At 48.1% G+C, this 15109-nt stretch overlaps 1 protein-coding gene across 1 annotated transcript in view; it reads left to right on the top strand.

Annotated features, from left to right (window-relative positions):
• The window catches only part of PARD6G (par-6 family cell polarity regulator gamma), a 29787-nt gene extending 15546 nt beyond the window's left edge, over positions 1 to 14241 (top strand). The window contains exon 2 of the mRNA XM_058556628.1: positions 11284 to 14241. Coding sequence (XP_058412611.1) covers positions 11284 to 12220 — 937 coding nt within the window. The 3' untranslated portion in view covers positions 12221 to 14241. The remainder of the gene's footprint in view (positions 1 to 11283) is intronic.
• The last annotated feature ends 868 nt before the right edge of the window (positions 14242 to 15109 follow it).

The raw sequence follows: 15109 nt of genomic DNA, 5'->3' as shown, positions 1-15109 counted from the left end.
TCTAGTACCTTCTCTTGGCTCTAGTACCTCCTCCTGACCTCAGAACCTTCTCCTGGCTCCAATACCTTCTGGCCATGTCAAGCTCTTGCTGTCCCCACTCCCTCTGCCCAGCGCCAGCCCCTTCCCCACCTTTTCCTCCTACTGAAGTCTTTTCTGTCCTCAGGCCCACACAGCCATCGTCTCTGGAGCCGTCCCCGTCCGTCTGTCCTCAGTCTCCCTGCTGTAGGTGACTGGAGTCCCTCTGCCCACCCCTGCCCTGAAGTCGTAGTGCTCCCCCTGCAGGCCCCTCCCCCAGCTCCCCTGTGCGTTTCCTGGCATACATCTCCCTCCTCCCGTGAGGGTCGGTCCCTGACCCAGTGCCCAGAGGACTTCAGAACACGTTTTAGTTGAAGGAAAGGACCCCTTCTCTAACGTGCTGAGTTCCAACAGGCACTCCTGACAAGGCCTGACCCTAACCTAGCCCGTGCTCCGGCGGCGGCGAGGTGCTTGAGGGTCTGAGAGGGCAGATCTGCATGTGCCACAGTGAAGGCGCCTCTCCCGGTCAGCTGTGTTTTGTGACAGAATGGTGAGCACACTGCCTTAAACAGTGATTGTTTTTGTCATGATGTTCCTGTAACGGCAACTGCAAAGAGAGAAACAGTCTGCTTGTCTACCAGTTAAGACGAGATGTTTCTAACCTTTCCATCGGGAGTTCTTAGACAGCTCCGTAATTCCTCCCACCTTGATGAATACGTTCAGCTTCCTCGCAGAGGACAGCGTTAGCCAAACTGAACTTATTAAACTGCTGCAGCCTGTGTCCCGGGCATGGCGTCAGCTCACAGGAAGCTGGATTAGCAGAGGCACCTCCTTCCCTCGCAGGGCCTCACCGGGCCTTGGTGTCTCTTCGGAGCTCCGTCCCTGGTGGAGAGCTCCCACTGTGAGAGGCACCCGTCATTGGCAGCCAGTCAGCTGGTCCTATGAAGCTGCAGCGTAGGTTTCCAAACTAGAGATGATTCTAGGAAGGCTTTTCTTACAAAGGAGTCCCCATTGTGTCTGTGTGTGAGCGTGTGTGTGTTTGATGCGGGCTGATGCGGGTCTCGACTCTGAGCCGGCTGGGAAGCTGGTAAACCTGCCTCTTTCCAGGTTTTCAGTGCCATCCTCTTGGACAAAACCTGTCCACCTGGACCTCAGCAGAGGGAGACAGGCAGGAAGGAGCCCACCTGTGTGCTGGCTCACAGCTTCTGTTTCTCCTCCTGTTGAAGGTATCAGGAAATAGAAGTAGAGAAGAAAATATAATTTAATTTGAGTGACAATGTGGAGCAGGATAGGGGAGAGGGTAGGTGGACATTTGCCTAAAACATATGGACCTCCCTTCATTGTTTACTTTGTGGAAAATAGATTTCACCTATCACTTGATAAAGAAGCTGTGACAATTTTGTTCTTGTAAAAAGGCATTTTAGGAACTAAAGTTGAAATCTTAGGAATAGGACGTTCTTTAGAACAATTTTTGTTTCTAAGATAGTTGGGAATTTTTGACTAATGAAGTCTGTGTGCAGTGGTTTCTGTATAAAGGGCGATAGGGAAACGGGTGGTTGGCGTGGCAGACAGGAGGTGGTGGTGCCGAGACCTCCTGCCGGGACGGGGAGGGAGCTGTCGTCGAGACGCCCTGGCCTCGGTTCACCAGGAGTGGGAGAGTGTTTGACCCCATGTATGCTGGCCCTTGGTAGCCCCTCTCTTCACAAGGGCAGAAGGAACCAGAATCACACATTCACTGTCCCTCCTCGCGAGGGCGCCTGACATTCCTGCCTCTGTACCACCTACTCTGACCGATGCCCAGAGACGCGTTCATCTCTCAGCGGGAACAGCTGTTGCCAGTCGTGGAGGTTTGTGTTCCTTAGCCCATTGGCCCTCTTGTCATTCAGAAGCAGTCCGTGAACCAACAGCCTCAGCCGCCCCGAGGGCTCTCTGGCTGCACCCCAGACCTAGGGGCTCAGAACCTGTCGTGCACCAGTCCCAGGGTCAGTCCACCTAAAAACCAGGTGCTCGAAAATCCCCTGCACATGTTCATTCTGGGCCATGCTCTCCTCAGCTCTCGCCATAGCCCCAGACCAGCCTCGCCTTAAGAAAGGAGGATGGGAGCCCCTGAGCCTGGTGGACACTTGTGGTGGCTAATTGCCATCTCGACCGGGCCAGGGACGCCCAGAGAGCTGGCAGAACATCATTTCCAGGTGTGCCCGTGAGGGTGTTTCCAGAAGAGACCAGCGTTCAAATGAGGAGACCAGCGTGGGTGGGCCTCATCTAATACGTTGATGGCCTCATAGAACCAAAAGGCGGAGGAAGGGAGAATCCTCTCTGTGCGTGGGCTGGGACAGCCGTCTTCTGCCCTCGGGCCTCGGTGCTCCTGGTCCTCGGGCTTTTGGGCTCAGTTCGCCACTGGCTCTCCTGGGTCTCCAGCGGGTGGCAGATCGTGGGACTTTTCAGCCTCCATAACTGCCTGAGCCAGTGTCTAATAAATGTCTCTGTATTTCTATCTATGAGACACACACACACACACACCTTGTTGATTCTGTGTCTCTGGGGGACCCTGACCAATGTAAACGTGGTTTTGGGATCTGACACCTCTCTTCCAGAGAGGGGGCTTGCCCTGGACGAGGTGAGTGAGGACGGGGCACGCCTGCCCTGTCTCTCCAGCGCCCACCCATCCTACCCTAAGTCTGTCCGGGAATGCGGCGAAGTCTCGGCTCACTGCCCAGCCAAGCCTTGCGTGTCGTGGAGGCTCCACTCAGGACCCCCGTCCCACCGCCCCTCACAGTGCACTTCTCAGGCATCTGACTTGTGCTCACTGCCCTCTCCAGCCTCCCCACGTGTCATCCTGCTCACACATGTGTTCACACGTGCGTGCTTCCCAGTAGACGAGGCACTCCCGGGACAGGAACCACAGCAGAGAACCCACGACAGGGGTGCCTTCTGCTCCTTGACAGCCCATAAGGTCCACGAGGTCCCAGCTGTAGCTGTTCACTTTCTTTGTTTTGACTGACCAGTGTCTTGTCCTGAAAAGTAATAAGCACCCAGGTGTTGACACCCTGAATCACCTTAGGTTTGCTGAAACTCCCTTGGAGGCACCATTAAATCAACCAGGGCAGCTGGACACGGGGTTGGGGTCAGGGTCAGCATTGGGTGTTTGATTTTAGCCACATGATCAAGGTCAAATGTTAGGGCCTGGTGGGCTGGGCCTTCCAGGGTTTGCAATCGTCAGGTCCCTAAAGAAAGGAGGCCGCCTGGGGCAGAGAAGGGACCCCAGTGAGCCCCTCAGCACTCAGCAGTGACAGCACCCCCTCACAGGGAGGCGGAGTGGGTGAATGAGCTGCTGAAGGGAACAAACCCCAGGACCTGTCTGGCCACAGTGTGGTCCGGACCCGCCTGCTGCCGCCTCTGGCCCTGGGCTTTCAGCCCCAGCGCTCAGCTCCTGGTCTGCAGGTGTTCTCAGCCCTGCTCCTCCACAGGAGGGTGGAAATGCCAAGTGCTCTGTCGCCATGAGAGGCAGGAATAGGTGAAATGCGCCAGCTCCCCCCTTGTCTGACAAGCTCTACTGAGGACATTGAGCAGAAAAGTGAAAATATTGTTTTATTTTTGAATAATAAGCTGCCACTGAACAGTTGTGTGTTTTCTTATCTGGCGACTAATTAAATCTCATGATGGGAGGGTGGTTCCAGGGTCACACCTTGAACGGGGAGGTTGTAATTAATTGCTTACAATGAATTTGTTAAAGTCTTTAGATTCTAATGGAGGGGAGAGTTATGTGTCGGTATGTGCATTTAGTTTGATAATTAATATCAACATTCAGTTTCAAATATTTATCTGGTACTGCTAGAATATTTTATTACCATTTAAAACATATTAACAATCTTAATGTTGAAAAACTACAGTGTATAATAATAATATGTTCAAGGAAAGTGTCAAAACCAAAATTGCATACAAAAAAGTCAGGATGGGGGCCAGCCCAGTGGTGTAACGGTTAAGTGCACGCGCTCTGCTTCACGGCTCGGGGTTTGCAGGTTCGGATCCCAGGCGAGCACCAACACACTGCTTGTCAAGCCATGCTGTGGCGGCGTCCCGTATAAAGTAGAGGAAGATGGGCACGGATGTTAGCACAGAGCCAGTCTTCCTCAGCAAAAAGAGGAGGTTTGGCATCGGATGTTATGTCAGGGCTAATCTTCCTCACCAAAAAAAAAAAAGAAGAAAAAAGGATGATTAAGGAAACTGCCACCTCCGTCCTCATGTGCTTTCTGGATGGAATTAATAGTGTTTTGAACAAAAAAAACTGTAGTGTATTATTTGAAAGTCAAGACTGGTTTTTGTTATAGTAACTTTCTGACTTATAGTTAGGTACATATGAGAAATAGTTAGCGTTTCTGTATGTGAATTGCTAGACAGTAGGAATGATGCTGACGAACTGGAAAATCGCCCACTTCCCTGAACTGCTTTTCATCGTTGACTGGGAGCACCACCCACGGCTCCAAGTCCTACAGACACGAGTAATTCACCGTCCTGAGATGACAAAGCTCCCTGGCCTTCCTACTAGCTTTCCACCCTTCTCAAAAAATCTAATTCTAGAACTCTCTGCTACGACAAGGGGTCCTTCTGACGCCCGCCAGGCTGGGGACGCAGGTCAGGCCAGCAGCGGCTTCCACACTCAGATGAGCCCAGTCTGTGCTGCCTCCTGGGCAGGAGGAGGTGGGTTCCAGGACACGGGCTGCTGAAGGACGCCCACGGTCCTGCATCCCAGGACGTCAATGATTGGTGTGGCCTCAATCTCAGTGCCGACTCGACCATGTGGCCTCAGGGAGCGGGGCCGTGCTGTGTGCGCTCTCTCATTTCAGAAGGGAAGTACAAGCGAAGAGTCACAGCATTTGCTTACAGGTCCAGACGGTGACAAAGTGGCAGCTCTGTCAATTGGGAAATAAGTGGAAATGATAAATGATCACGTTTTCTGGCAACTTGCTAGAGGTTAGCAATTCAACACCATTAAAGAAACATTTAAAATGTGAACTTGGCTGGGATTATATTTTACGTTGTTGTCAGGTGGGTAAACAAGGCTCCCTCAGCCCGTCCTCTCTGTTAGGGTCCGAGAAGGCCCAGGACCCACGGTTCTATGCTCTTAGTCTGCACACAACATTCAGACATGACGTTAGTGAAGAACAATATGGACCCTACAAAAAACACTAAAATATGAAAAGTTGTAAGCCAAAGCCCCTTAACAAGAAGAAAGCACACCCTGGAGGGAGTGCCCCTTGGAGCTTCAAGAATGGTTCCTGGGAAGGGAGAAGACATGCTGGCAGCAGTGTGGACTTGGCGTGACGGGGTTTTTATGGCGTCATGAGCATGTGCAGTGGAGGCAAGGAGATTAGCAGGCTGGTGCTGGAGGGGCAGCGGTGATAAGTGAGCCCCACTGGGCCTGGGGATGGGGACACGGCCAAGCACCAAGGACCGAGGGCCACGGGCTATAGGGTGGGAGCGCCCCATGAGACTGCAGCAGGAAGACCCCCACTCGTAGTGTCATTGATTTTCTCTGTTGTTTCTATTTCCAGTTTCATTGAGTCACTTCTTTATTATTTCCTTCTTTCTGTCTCTCTTGGGCTTATCTTTCTCTTTTTCTAGGTTTTCAAGGTGTGGGGTCTAGACTGCTGACTTGAGACGTCCTCTTCCCTGATACGCATCTGCTGTGACACAGGACCCTCAGCGCTGTTTCAGCAATGTCCCTCCCACCTGGATGTGTTTTTTCTCCTTGGAGACTTCCTCTTTGACCCACAGATTATTTACAAGTGTGCTGATTATTTTCCAAGTGTTTGGAGATTTTCCTGTGGTCTCTCTGGTTTTGATTTCTAGCGTGATCTCATGAATCAGAAACATGCTGTAGGAGAACACACTCGGTATGATTTCAGTTTTTAAGGATTTGTCGAGGTTTGTTGTGTGGCCCAGGACGTGGTCTGTCTTGGCATCGTTTCATGGGCTCTTGGAAAGAGTATGTGTTCCACTGTTGCTGGCTGTTCTGGAAACCTCCGTGAGGCCCCGTGGGTTGACTGTATCCTGAGTTCCTCTGTATTGCTGATTTTCTGTGAATTTGTTCTTCCGATGTGGAGAGGCGGGTTGAAGTCTCCAACTGTAATCGTGGATTTGTCTGTTCCCCCTTTCAGCTCCTTCAGGGTTTTTTACTTGTTTTTTAGTTCTGTTAGTTTTGTTCCACGTATTTTGCAGCTCTGCTGTGGCACACACGTATCAGGGCTGTCTTGTGGGTCAACTATTTTCTCACCGTGTGGTGTCCCTCTCTCTGTCCCTCTGCCTGAAGTCTACTTTATCTGGTGTCAGTATAGCTTCTCACGTTTCCTCTTGATTAATGTTCGTGTGGTCTTTTTCTGTCCTTTTACTGTTAACCTACCTATATCATTACATTTGATACCCAGAGAGGGGCTCCTCATTACAACTGGTGGGGAGGGGAGTTCCGGCTGACCCTGGGACTGGGAGATGGTGAACGCCTTGCCTCTGACCCCTCCCAGCATGGAGTAGACATTCAGGCTCCCCTCATGGCCTCCACTGACCACATGGGGACTTCTCCAACACCACCTAGGGGCCCTTCCTTCTAGCCTCACAAGGGTAGAGTTCAGGCACCGCACTCAGCCTTTCCTGCATTTTTCTCTGTTGTGTTTGGATGGGGTAGAGCATTATTGTCTAATCACAGACATTATTGTCTAATCCACAAACCCAATGGTACAGCCTGCTACACACTGAGGCTCCATGGCACTAACCTTATGGGACCATCATTGTGTATGCGGTCCGTTGTTGACCAAGACATCATGACGTGGCATGTACTCTGTGGAGTATCTGCATCAGTGTTCGTAGGGGATGTCGGCCTGTGATTTTCTCTCTTGTGGTGTCTCTGTCTGGCTTTGGTGTCAGGGTTACGCTGGCTTCACAGATTGAGTTGGGAGGTGTTCCCCCCTCTTCAGTTTTGGGAAGAATTTGAGAAGGATTGGTATTACTTCTTCTTGATATGTTTGGTAGAATTCAACAGTGAAGCCATCATCAGATCCAGGGCTTTTCTTTTTGGGGATATTTTTGGTTACTTATTCAATCTCCCAACTAGTTATAGGCCTATTCAGATTGTCTATTTCTTTGTGATTTAGTCTTGGTAGGCTTTGTGTTTGTAGGAATTTGTCCATTTCATCAGGGTTATCCCATTTGTTGGTATACAGTTGTTCATAGTACTCTCTTATAATCCTTTTTATTTCTGTAGAATCAATAGTAATGTCCCCACTTTCGTTTCTGATTTTGGTAATTTGAGTCTTCTCTCTTTTTTTCTTAGTTGATCTAGCTAAAGGTTTGTCAATTTTGTTGACCTTTTTGAAGAACCAACTTTTTGTTTAATTGATCTTCTCTACTGTTTTTCTATTCTCTATTTATCTCTGTTCTAATCTTTATTATTTCCTTCTTTCTGCTAGCTGTGGGTTTAGTTTGATCTTATTTCTCTAAATCCTTAAGTTGAAGTTAGGTAGTTGATTTGAGATCTTTCTTTTTTTTTTTTTTTTTTTTTAAGATTTTATTTATTTATTTATTTTTCCCCCAAAGCCTCAGTAGATAGTTGTATGTCACAGCTGCACATCCTTCTAGTTGCTGTATGTGGGACGCGGCCTCAGCATGGCCGGAGAAGCGGTGCGTCGGTGCATGCCCGGGATCCGAACCCGGGCCACCAGCAGCGGAGCGCGTGCACTTAACCGCTAAGCCACAGGGCCGGCCCCCTTTCTTGGTTTTTTAATGCAAGCATTTATAGCTATAAATTTCCCCTTAGCACTGCTTTTACTGCTTCCCATAAGTTTTGGTATGTTGTGTTTTCGTTTTCATTTGTCTCTAAGTATTTTCTAATTTCCTTGTGTTTCCTTCTTTGATCCATTGGTTGTTTAAAAGTGTGTTTTTTCGTTTCCACATTTTTGTGAATTTTCTGGTTTTCTTTATGTTATTGATTTCTAACTTCATCCTGTTGTGGTCAGAGAAGATACTTTGCATGATATCTATCTGTTTAAATCTATTGAGACTTAATTTCTTGCCTAACATGTGGTCTATCCTGGAAAATGTCCCACATGCACTTGAGAAGAATGTGTGTGCTGCTGTTATTGGGTGGAGTGTTCTGTGTATGTCTGTTAGATCTCGTTGGTTTATTGTGTTAAGTTTCCTTACTTCTCTTCTGTCTGGTCATTATGTCCATTTTTGTGAGTTGAGTATTAACGTCCAAGTACCATTGTAGAACTGTCTCTTTCTCCCTTCAATTCTGTCCGTTTTTTCTTCATATATTTGATGATCTGTCATTAGGTGCATAAATGTTTATCCCTGTTTTATCTTTTTGCTCTGTTGAACCTTTTATGACTATATAATGTCCTTCTTTGTCTTGTGTACCTTTTTTGATTGAAAGTATTTTGTCTGATATTAGTATAGCCACTCCTGCTTTCTTTTGGTCATCGTTTGCATGGAATATCTTTTCTTAGCCTTTCACTTTCAACTGTTTGTGTCTGGATCTCAAGTGAGTCTCATGTAGACAGCATATAGTTGGATCCTGGTTTTTTTTGTGTGTGTGTGTGTGAGGAAGATCAGCCCTGAGCTAACATCTGCCAATCCTCTTCTTTTTGCTAAGGAAGATTGGCCCTGAGCTAACATCCGTGCCCCCATCTTCCTTCACTTTATATGGGAAGCCGCCATAGCATGGCTTGACAAGCGGTGCGTCGGTGCATGCCTGGGATCCGAACCGGCGAACCTCGGGCCGCCGCAGCAGAGTGCGCGCACTTAACCGCTTGCGCCACGGGGCTGGCCCCTTGGATCTTGTATTTTTATCCATTCTGCCCATCTCTGTTGATTGGAGAGTTTAATCCATTCACATTTAAAGTAATTACTGACACGAGGGACTTACTTCTGTCCTTATGCTATGTGTTTTCCATATGTCATAAAGCTTTTTGTCCCTCATTTCTTGCATTCCTGTCTTCTTTTGTGTTTACTTGATTTTTTGTAGTGAAATGTTTAACTTCTTTTATCATTTCCTTTTGTGTATATGCTATAGCTGTTTTCTTTGTGGTTACCATGGGGATTACATTTAACATCCTAACATTATGACACTGTAATTTGAATTTCTATCAGCTTAACTTCAATGACGTACAGAAACTCTGCTCTTCTACAGCTCCGTCCTACCCTTTTCAGTTGTTGGTGTCACAAAATTACATCTTTATACATTTTGTACCCAAAAACATAAACTAATAATTCTTGTAAGTGTGTTAGTCTTTTAAGTTATATAGAAAACAATATTTGAAGTTATAAACCAAAGTTACAATAATACTAGCTTTTAGACTAATAATTTATTCCTTTAAATTTTCCTTTAAACATAATATGTAGAAATAAAAATTATCTCAAGTTATGTAGAAATAAAAAGTGCAGTTACAAACCATTGTTACAATTATCCTAGCTTTTATAATCGCCCACGTATGTACCTTGATTCAGATCTTTATTTCTCCAGTCGCTTCGAGTTACTGTCAAGTGTCTTTTCATCTCACCTGGAGGACGCTCTGGACCATTTCTTGCAGGGCAGGTCTAGGGATAACAAAATCTCTCAGTTTTGTTTGTTTGTTTGTTTTTGCTGAGGAAGATTTTCCCTGAACTAACATCTGGCCAATCTTCCTCTATTTCGTATGTGGATTGCCACCACAGCATAGCTGCCGACGAGTGGTAAAGGTCCACACTTGGGATCTGAACCCAGGCCACCGAAGCATAGCGTGCCAAAATTAACCACTAGGCCATGGGGCCGGCCCCTCTGAGCTTTTATTTATTTGGGAATGTCTTAATTTCTCCCTCATTTTTGAAACACAGTTTTGCCATTATAGGATTCTTGGTTGATAGTTTTTTCTTTTAGCACTTTGAATATATCGGCCCACTGCCTCCTGGCCTCCAGAGTTTCTGATGAGAAATGTGCTGACGATCTCATGGAGGGTCCCTCCTGTACAATGACTCACTTCTTTCTTGCTGCTTTCAAGATTGTCTGTCTTTGTCTTTGAAAAGTTTGATTATAGTGTCTTGGTATGGGTCTCTTGAGTTCATCGTACTTAGAGTTTATTGAGCTTCTTGGATGTTTATATTCATGCGTTTCATCAATTTGGGGGAGTTTTCGGGCATTATTTCTTCAAATAGTCCCTCCTCCCCTTTCTCTTCTCCCTCTAGGACTCCGACAATGCACAGTTGGTTTGCTTAATGGTGTCCCCAGGTCCCTTAGGCTCTGTTCATTTTTCTTCAGTCTTTTTTCTTCCTGTTGCTCAGACATGAGAATTTCCATTGTCCTGTCTTCAGGTTCACTGATTGCTTCTTCTGCTTAATCTCCCCCTAGGGAATTTTCCATTTCAGTTACTGTACTCCTCAGCTCCAGAATTCCTATTTGGTTTCCTTTTAGGTTTTTTTATCTCTTTATTGATATTTCCATTTTGTTCATACATCATTTTCTTGACTTTCGCCACATCTTCCTTTAGTTTTTTGAGCATGTTTAAGACAGATCCCTGATATTTGAGGACAGAGTCCTTGTTGCCCACCCTGGCTGCCACACGCTGTGTGCAGGCTGCCCCAGGAACACATGCACAGCTGCCTGCCAGGGGGCTGGGGCAGGGACAAGGAGCTGCTGCTGTGCTGAGAGCTGAAACTGACCACAGTTACTGTCCAGTTCTTCCCTGGAAGTTGCAGACCTTCAACAGGCCCCAGAGTTCCAGTAGTTCCATCAGACGGATTTCGCCCCTGCAGCTCTCGTCCAGGTGGGGAGGTTCCTGGTGCTTCCTGCTCCGCTGTCTTCCCAGCATCCAGTCACCACTATTGAGCTGTCCAGCCTCTCATTCCTGCCTCTTCACCTGTCAGTCATTCTGGTGGTTGCCTGTGGGTCCGTTTGGAGGTTTCCAGACATAATTTTAGGGAGGTGATTGCGCCTGAACTTAGCCTCGACCATTTGCCTGGTGAATACTGTTGGGCCAGCTCAGCTGATGCCAGGATCGCTGTGGGCTCGGTGAAACAGCTCATAAAGTTACTCCAGTGTTTGCATATCATCCTGGAGACTATTTGAGACTCTCCAAAAAGGTGAACTGTGACAAAAGGAATTGGTAATGCAACTCCTAGGCGTGGGTGTGAGACTTACAAAGAATTAATTGAAGCACACGATTTGACTGTGGAGCTCGTTGCCTCAGGCTTATGCTGGGGTCATATTGCAAAGCAGAGAAGCAGTTGAGAAGTAAGCGCCAGAACTGGCCCAGATGGCCAGCCTCAGGGTCCAGGTTGCGATGATGTTTGCCTTGTGCTTGCCCGTTGCCTGGTGTGTCTGTGCTCTGACTGTCCCCTCTGGGCTGTTTCAGAAGAGGCCGAGCACTGCAGCTTCGGGGCGGGCTCGCTGTCCAGGAGGAGGAAGGCCCTGGCGCTCCGGGAGGATGGGCCGCGCCGGCGTGCGCACCTGCACATCGGCATGCCCCACGACTTCCGCCCCGTGTCCTCCATCATTGACGTGGACATCCTCCCTGAGACGCACCGCCGTGTGAGGCTGTACAGGCACGGCTGCCAGAAGCCACTGGGCTTCTACATCCGTGATGGCATGAGTGTGCGTGTGGCCCCCCAGGGGCTGGAGAAGGTGCCGGGCATCTTCATCTCTCGCATGGTGCCCGGCGGCCTCGCAGAGAGCACGGGGCTGCTGGCCGTGGACGACGAGGTCCTGGAGGTGAATGGGATCGAGGTGGCTGGGAAGACGCTGGACCAGGTCACGGACATGATGATCGCCAACAGCCACAACCTCATCGTGACAGTCAAGCCGGCCAACCAGAGGAACAACGTGGTCCGTGGCAGCCGTGCATCTGGCAGCTCCGGCCGGTCCTCGGACAGCGTGGCCAGTCGCCACAGCCTGCCGACAGCCCACATCCTGCAGAACTTGCACCCTGACGAGATGGAGAGTGACGAGGAGGCCGACGTCGTCCTCGAGGGCGTCCTGGAGCCCCGGCTGGTCCCCAGGCCGCCCCCGGGAAGCCTTGCGCGGGTCAACGGTGCCGGCCTGGCACCCAGACTGCACAGCCCTGGGCGGGAAGGCGGCGGCAGCGTCCACAGGCTGCTCAGCTCTCTCAGGTCCGACCCCCGCCACAGCCTAGCCTTGCCCCCAGGAGGGGTGGAAGAGCACGGGCCGGCGGTCACCTTGTAGGGCCAGGCTGGTACTGGGCAGCCTTGTGGACTGGACACAGCTGCGGGAGTTGTGACCACAGCTAGGTGCGCAGGGATTAGACAGGTCAACTTCCTGAGGGGAAATACTTTTTAAAGTTTTATTCCAATTTTAAAATAAGAAAAATAATTGTGTACTTCACCCCTCCTTTTTTATTATTTTTATTTATCCCTCCCTTTTCTCCCACAACCCCACTCTTTATTTCACCTTACCGACAGCAATGAAAAATACTGTCTATTTTTGTAGAATTTCTCCACAGAATACATGTGCACACACACACACGTGCACACAAACGTGCACAGCCACAGTCTGTCCTAGGCCGGTGGCAGGTCCCAGCACCACTGTAAAGTGGTAGAAAGGATCTGACCAAGTGCAGAAAATACTTCGTTTTTAAATTTTAAAAATACTTCATTTCTTAAATTGAGACTTTAAAATTACCTTATTAAAATAGTCAAATTCATGTTTTTAATCTAACCCACGCAGAAACGCCCTGTGGTGTCAGCACAACGTTTTCACTGTGCTTCCTGCCAACGGTGCTGATTCTACAAATGGGCTGGAACGCGGTGAGGAAGTAAGGTGGCAGGAAGGCAGAGGCCAGTTTTTAAGAACAAATGCACCCAAACCTGTAATAGGTATGACTAGAAGATGAATTTCACATTTTCACATTGTTCATAGTCATATTTCAAATAGCCAGATGGGTGCTGAGCCCCAGCGCTGGGAGGAGAGCACTCGCCTCCGATGGAATGGCCGTCAGGGGCAGAGGGCCTGTCTCCAGCCTCGGAGGGAGAGTGACGTGGGAAGCAGCCGGCCCTGCGGGATTGGCAGGGAACGCTCAGCACTGCTGTTTGTGATCAAAAGCCGGTGCCTCCTCTGAGACAGAGCGAGTCTTTTCCTGCGGACTGAGTGACTCTGAGGGCAGTTTTAGAAATGTTTCCAGCAGACTTGGTGGCTAAGCGTGCCACGTACCTCCAGACGGTCATCTGGATGTATAGGTTCTGTTCTCTTTGTTTTTAAATAACAAGTCACATGGAACTTAATGATTTTCATCACAGATTAAATTCATTGTTGCTTCCTTTTGATCTTTTAGCCATATTGACATATTTAGTAATTTTAAAGGTTTATTCATGTTTTATCCAATTAAATTTTATATGAATTGTATTTTCTGTTTGAATCCAGTGTCGAGGAGAAAACGTGACACTTGTACTTTGAGAACTAAACTTTGACCCAGTAAAGCTTTCCTGAGAACATGGGCAAGTCTGCCTTCTGGGGGACCGGGAGCTGTGTCTCCTGTGCCCCAGCACCCCCTGCTGGTCTTGGCAGAACTGTCCGGACTTCATGGACGTCAGGCTGATAAAATGGAAAACTGTATCTCAACTTATTTTTCCTAAATTCATTAAGTGAAAAGCAAATTATTTTTCTTATGGAAACTATTTATTGGGCAGAAATACCTTATTGCGTAGTTGTGGTTTCCTGCGCCTGTGTTCTCATTGTCTGTTTGTTCCCAAGCACAGGGAGACCACAGATGCCCCCTGAGGTCTAGGGTGAGTCCAGACGCCCCCCGGTTCATGGGCTCCAGTAAACTGCACGAGTGTCTTGCTTGGCACCCCAGCAGCCGGACGTGCTTTTCACCACGACAAATGTCTGCTGCCTAGTGACCGTCAGGAAGGAGCTGCTTTTTCACTGAGTTATTGCTGGGTCGTGAACATCTTGTTGAGAAACTGGGTCTGTTACCAAGAAGGAAAGTTCTGTTTGTTACGATGTTTTAAGTTGTTAAGCAAATGTGAATAATTTTTTTAAAGAAAAAGAGGGCTACCGAGATTTGTGTGCTGTTGTTCATAATTTGAGTTGCTGACCTGCTTAGAAGCTGCTTGAGAGCATTTTTCTACCCAGGTCCACACTTCTGCCATTGTCTTCTTTAAAAAAACAAACAAAAAAACTATATTGTATTACACATTAAAGTTTTCTTGGTTTTATATATCAAAGAATAAAATCTTTTTGTTTGCTTTTAGTGATATTTTTCAGTTGCGTTCCACATGACAGAGATGCTGATGTTGAGCAGAGGTCAGCCCCCTCGGATGGATGCCCCTACCTGGATCACGTGCCTGTCAGGTGCCACGTTTGTTCACTTAACCCTCACAAGTTCTCCATGAGGCAGTAGTATTACCCCCATTTTACAGATGAGAAAATGGGCCCAAACTCAAGCAAATAACCAAATGATAGTTGTATTTGATGAGCAGTAGATGTGTCTCAGGTCCATGAATGCTGCTATACAGCTCTTCCTAAATATACCCTGGTTTGCAAAATTGCCATTAACACTTTATCATTCTGACATTACTAAATGTATAACGCATAGCATCATGATCCACTCATTCAATAAATTACACGTTACAGTGATTGCAGCGAGTGCCAATAATTCCTGGAAGAAACAGGTGCATGTAATAGGAGGTTCACCACCTTACTGAATCCTCTCAACAACCCTGAGCCACAGGCAACCCTTTTCCAGTTCAGAGTTGAGGAAGCTGTTCACCTCATCATATGATGAGATGGCGCTGAGGCAGGTGGTTAGCTGCTGAAGCTGGATGCGTGCTCTCAATTAACTCACGTGATGGAGTCAGAGATGCAGGAACTTGGCCGTGTGCAAGGTAGACGCCCCTGGCTACCAGCAGGCTGGGGGACGCAGGTCTCCCTGACCTAGCAATCCATATGCCAACCCCCAAGCACGCAGTGCTGCTTAGAGGAGCCAGCTCCCTGGCTGATAAAGAGACTCTGTCTGTGAATCAGTGAGGTTATATTTAGTATCTTACAGTTTTGCACAAAGTGATCACAGACAGGGAGTGGGGTCTTATGGCACGTTGCAAAGATATCTGAAAA

The sequence above is a fragment of the Diceros bicornis genome, chromosome 16 (assembly GCF_020826845.1).
Source record: "Diceros bicornis minor isolate mBicDic1 chromosome 16, mDicBic1.mat.cur, whole genome shotgun sequence".
NCBI lineage: Eukaryota > Metazoa > Chordata > Mammalia > Perissodactyla > Rhinocerotidae > Diceros > Diceros bicornis.
This window is presented reverse-complemented; position numbering and strand designations above follow the sequence as displayed.